Genomic DNA, 6,009 nt, shown 5'->3' with positions numbered 1-6,009 from the left:
TACTTTATCAGTTAAAATGCTTCTGTTACAAAGAGTTAAGCAACAGATTGGCAGCTGGCACAGAAAATTAAGGAGATGTTAACAAGCTGCTTCCTGTGGTCAAAAGGTCCAAGATTTGATTCCTTCAGCCTCCACTACCCATCTGTGTGACTCCGAGCAGGTCACTTAACCAGGCAGATCTCCCAGGTGGAGTCTGAAAAAGGCCCAGTGCTGGACCATCAGTTAACAAATACAAACCAAAATAAAAATAAAAACATAATGACAGCATTGAAACAACAGCACAATGGATAAGAATAAATAATAAAATAAAATTAATTAACTAAACATAAAGTACAACATGCAAATTATAAAGTACAGTTCTTTAAATAAATGCACCATAAAAGTACATGTTAGAAAGATCACTACTGCAGTAGCGTTAGCTATGTGGGTTAAATCCTGCCAAAGATATAACAGCTGGTCATCTTCCAAAGTTTCAGGGCACCTTCCATGTGCCCAAACTGTCAGACAACTGAAGCTGAGCTGACTAAAAGACAAGTTTATCTGCCAAGCCCTTCAGAGCTTTACTGCCACTAGAGAAATGGAGGCTTAGTCCTGTATGGACAATGCTAAGAACAACAAAAAATAAAAGGCCTCAATCTAGCATAAAAACACTCAAAAATACATGGTGGGTGAGAGGAGAGAGCAGCTAGTGCAGCAGTAATCATATGGACATCTACTGTTATGGTAAGTTTGACTTACACAACTGTACTATGTTACTCATATTAACCATTGCTGCAGTAGCCGTAGCTATATGGGTAAGTTACCTTAGCTAGCTACATTTGGGAGGTGGAAGGAGAAGGTTGCATGCGTCCCTGGAAAATGATCCTAGCAAAACCTGACCTGGATTTAGAGAAGGAATCAAGCTTATAGTGCTTTGTAAAATATGTACAAAGGACCAAGTAGCAAGTTGTAGAATATGTCTAGAATCCAACCCTTTACAAAAAGCATAGATGAAGCCAAGGCCCTGTTAGAGTGGGCCTTGACACTTTCTGGAATAGATTTGTTATTTATGTATTTATTTATTTATTTTATCTATTTGTCCTTTGATAACCAGGAAAGTCCAACTGAGCCAGGGGCCCATTTTCAGTGGAGTCCAGGGGAGAAAAGGTCCACAGCAGATTCAAAAACATTAAAGCAGTAGTTGAGTAACTATATGCAAGGGGAGGAAGCCCTGCAACAGATTAAATATTTTACAATGTGTCAGGGAGAAAGACTCAGCATAAACATACATAAAATCATTTTACAGTAGCTGATGAGTAATTATCTACAAGGGGAGAAAATCCCCACAACACATAAAACACAGACTGAAATATATTTACAGAGATATTAATAATATAATATGTACTGCAAGTAACAAGACACACTGCAGAAGTAGACAGCCTGTGTTAAGCAAACTAATACATAGTTATTCAAAATATTGACTGTATTTCTAATACTGTATGAAGCTGAGAAATAACAGAGTATTACCAAAATAGACAGAGGAATAGAATGAGATGGGGAGGAGTTATGAGCAGGAGGGAAAACTGAGGGCATGGAGAGAGAGTGATTGGAAAGATGAGAATGTTATAGAAGGAGCATGGAGAGAGAAAGTGATTGGAAAGATGAGAATGTTATAGAAGGAGCATGGAGAGAGAGTGATTGGAAAGATGAGAATGTTATAGAAGGAGCATGGAGAGAGTGTGATTGGAAAGATGAGAATGATATAGAAGGAGCATGGAGAGAGAATGATTGGAAAGATGAGAATGTTATAGAAGGAGCATGGAGAGAGAGTGACTGGAAAGATGAGAATGTTATAGAAGGAGCATGGAGAGAGAGTGACTGGAAAGATGAGAATGTTATAGAAGGAGCATGGAGAGAGAGTGATTGGAAAGATGAGAATGTTATAGAAGGAGCATGGAGAGAGAGTGATTGGAAAGATGAGAATGTTATAGAAGGAGCATGGAGAGAGAGTGATTGGAAGGATGAGAATGTTATAGAAGGAGCATGGAGAGAAAGTGATTGGAAAGATGAGAATGTTATAGAAGGAGCATGGAGAGAGAGTGATTGGAAGGATGAGAATGTTATAGAAGGAGCATGGAGAGAGAGTGATTGGAAGGATGAGAATGTTATAGAAGGAGCATGGAGAGAGAGTGATTGGAAGGATGAGAATGTTATAGAAGGAGCATGGAGAGAAAGTGATTGGAAAGATGAGAATGTTATAGAAGGAGCATGGAGAGAGAGTGATTGGAAAGATGAGAATGTTATAGAAGGAGCATGGAGAGAGAGTGATTGGAAGGATGAGAATGTTATAGAAGGAGCATGGAGAGAAAGTGATTGGAAAGATGAGAATGTAATAGAAGGAGCATGGAGAGAGAGTGATTGGAAGGATGAGAATGTTATAGAAGGAGCATGGAGAGAGAGTGATTGGAAAGATGAGAATGTTATAGAAGGAGCATGGAGAGAGAGTGATTGGAAAGATGAGAATGTTATAGAAGGAGCATGGAGAGAGTGATTGGAAGGATGAGAATGTTATAGAAGGAGCATGGAGAGAGAGTTATTGGAAAGATGAGAATGTTATAGAAGGAGCATGGAGAGAGAGTGATTGGAAGGATGAGAATGTTATAGAAGGAGCATGGAGAGAGAGTGATTGGAAAGATGAGAATGTTATAGAAGGACACGACAGATGAAAATAAATAATAACAAGTGTTGGATGAAGCGGTAGAATAGCATACATTAGTAGTACGGTATCATTAAAGTGAGAGCTTCAATGATGTTAGCACACTAAAACCTGCTAAGATATGGAGGTGCTAGTGAATTTAAAGTGAGAATGGTATAGTTATACTGAGTAGGTAGTTATGCATCTGTGTTGAGTGTTGTAGATGTACAGTTCCAGGTACCAGACAGATATTTTTTTAGATTAGTCTTGAAATTGGAAAGGTTGTTAGTATGTTTAAGGGATGAGGGTATAGAGTTCCAGGAGTGGGCTATGTAGCTGGAATAGGTAGAGGCTGCTGCTGACAGGTGTGGTTTGTAGGTAGTGAGGAGCATTTTGTTTTCAGATCGAAGTGGCGTAGCAGGGGTGTATGGATGCAATAAACCTAGTAGGGATTTGCTTTGTCCTGGTTTGTAAATTAATTTGTGGACAAGGAGTAGTTGGGTATAAATGAGTTGCTTGGGTAATTCAAGACAATCAAGCTGTTTTAAGACTAAGCAGTGATGGGTTCTATTTAATGAGTTAATAGCAATTTGTGCTATTTTACTGTAACACTGGTTCAGTTTATTTTGGATAGAAGCTTGAATGTTAAGTAGTACTGGTGAACCATATAGTAAAGTGGGGAGTAGAAGATTAGAGGCCATCAGTTTTCTGGATAAATCAGTTAAGTAGTTTTTGGTTCTATAAACTGTCCCTAATTTTTGGTGAGTTTTCTGTTGCGCAAGTCAGATTTCAGGTTATCATCAATTGTCATGCCTAGTAGCTTAGTATGGGAGATGACTTCTATAGGGGTGTTATCAGACTTTGCAACTAAGAAAGTTTGTTTTAGATGTGTAAGGGCTTTTGGGAAGAATAGTAGCAACTCTGTTTTTGTTTTTTGGATTGAGTAGAAGCTGGAAGGCATTAAGCCATCTTTCAAATGATGAAAATGACTCCTGGGTGAGGTGTTGTAGAGCAATTATGTTACCAGCAGAGCAGATTAATGTGGAGTTGTCAGAATATCATATAAGGGGTGCTTGACATTTGACATAGGTTGTTGGTAAATATATTGAAAAGCACTGGCCCGATTATGGAACCTTGGGGAACACCTGCTTTGACAGGCAGGAAGGATGAGTAAGATTTAATCAATTTAACAGACTGGAGTCTATTGGAAAGATAGTTGGAGTACCAGTTGGTGGAGGTGTTTGATAAGCCAAGTGAAGAGAGTTGTTGAAGGCTTTGAACAGATTCAGAAACATGGCAGAAATCAGTTGGCCTTTCTCCCTGGCTAAGTTATAGTGTCATTGAAGTTTAGAAGAGCTGTGTTAGTGCTATTCATGGATGTGAAGCCATGTTGTATGGTGGTGAGAACGATGTTTGTTAAATGAGTCATTAATTGAATATGAAAACATACAACAAGGATATTTGAAAGGGGGAAGAGAATGGGAAAGGGTCTAAAGTTGGATCTAATAGCGGAATTACCTCCAATGTGATGTGGGATGATGTGAGATTTTTTCCACATTCCTGAATAAACCTATTTATGGAAATGGATACTGAAAAGGAAATTGAGCTGACTGCTATTTTTAAGACTTCAGCAGGAATTCCATCTTGAGCAAGTGTACTAGGTTTAATTTGTTTGAGGTATTTCATGATTGTTATGATAGATACTTTCTGAAATGAGAAAGTGAGTTTTGATGTAACTGGTAGGTGAGACTGAATGGGATGGGGTCAGATTATTAGAGGAAATTGATGTGTTTTGAGTACCATTGTGAAGTAGTTTAGTGATGCTAGAGATAAAGTGATCATTGAAGGCATTAACCATTTCTTCCAGGGAGTTGGGAGGGGGGATTTGGGTATACATTTGATATCCAGGATGTAGTATTTTAGATATGGTGGCTCAGAATTGTCTAGAATTTTTGTAGCATTTGTTTTGCAAATTGAAGTAATAAACTTTCTTGCCAAGTTTTAACTGGCAACCAGCAGAAATTGTGCAAACAACAAACGGAAGAACAAAAACGAAAAGGGGAAGCTCCACAAGAGTATCCAAGGCGGCAGGCTCAAGCAATGTAATGTTACATCCAATACAGGCAAAAGAAATTGGTGCGACCAAATCCACGAAGCTCCTCCAGTAATAAAAACACTTTATTACACACGAAATAAACAAGGCAAACAGTAAGAAGATGCATCTTCTTACTGTTTGCCTTGTTTATTTCGTGTGTAATAAAGTGTTTTTTATTACTGGAGTAGCTTCGTGGATTTGGTCGCACCAATTTCTTTTGCCTGCATTGGATGTAACATTACATTGCTTGAGCCTGCCGCCTTGGATACTTTTGTGGAGCTTCCCCTTTTCGTTTTAAGTTTTACTGGCATTTGGATTTATTTCATGACTGTTTATTTATTTGTTTATTTGCATTTGTTTACTAGGATGGTCCACTGGGCGAAAATGAGACCATTTTCAGTGGAGGCCTGGGGAGGAAAAGCTCCACAATGTAATATACAATGCATCAAATCAATACATAGATACATATATCAGTGCAGTGCATTAATACTTTGCCAATACATCAATACAAATATCAGTACAATACATCATATCAATGCATGTCAAAAACATCAGCATAAAATATGTACAGGAAGTAGTTTATCATTTATATTTTTAACTATTATTTTTCTGTTTTATTATTGAGCCATGCCTTCCAGACTTTATTCCTCAAAAATTTCCTAGTAGTAGGAGTAAGCCAAGAAGTAGGGTTGTTTTGCACTTTTTTAAGCCTGGGGGGTGGCGATGCTGTTTTTCAGTCCCATAAGATATTTATGGACCTGCTGCTTAGCGGGTCTATAAATATCTTATTAAATAGTCAATAGCATCATCTAGTGGCAAGACGTTTAAGATGTTCCAGTTGTGAGACTGTAGTAAGATGCTAAACAGTTGTGCTTCAAAGTTGTTCCTTTTGTGAAAGGATTTATATTTGTGATCCTTGGAAGAAGTATGGCACTCTCTTGTAACATATATGGGCAGGTGGTCACAATGTGTGCTAGCTTAGGTGCCATGGGAGCAAATCCTAGTAGGATCACTGAGAAATTGAGAGAAATTGTACAGGTTTATATTAAAAAGTCATTGTCTCCGAGGTGTGAGTTGACCAGTTGATTACATTAGCAAACAACTCGAAGGGGACAGATCAACAAAGTTGGTTTATGCAGACAATGTGGCATTATAGGCAGACTCTGAGCAAGAACTTTACAAAAGATAGGGGAATGGAATGCAAAAATGAAAGGCAAATGGAATGAAACTAAATACATAT

General features: G+C 38.1%; 1 protein-coding gene across 1 annotated transcript; it reads left to right on the top strand.

The window, feature by feature from the left end:
• The first annotated feature begins 1,615 nt into the window (after positions 1-1,615).
• On the top strand, positions 1,616-2,530 carry LOC122788025 (prothoracicostatic peptides-like). The gene has a single exon (XM_044054947.1). The coding sequence runs from the start codon at positions 1,616-1,618 to the stop codon at positions 2,528-2,530; it is 915 nt and encodes a 304-aa protein (XP_043910882.1).
• Positions 2,531-6,009: the final 3,479 nt, after the last annotated feature.

This window comes from Protopterus annectens, chromosome 13.part0 (assembly GCF_019279795.1).
Source record: "Protopterus annectens isolate FY-2018-M chromosome 13.part0, PAN1.0, whole genome shotgun sequence".
Classification (NCBI taxonomy): domain Eukaryota; kingdom Metazoa; phylum Chordata; order Ceratodontiformes; family Protopteridae; genus Protopterus; species Protopterus annectens.
Note: the sequence above shows the minus strand (reverse complement) of the source record. Positions and strands in the feature narration are given on the sequence as shown.

Bases quoted from the DNA above. Each gene is read 5' to 3' on its own strand.
- LOC122788025 (XM_044054947.1), top strand. From the start codon at position 1,616: ATGGAGAGAGAAAGTGATTGGAAAGATGAGAATGTTATAGAAGGAGCA.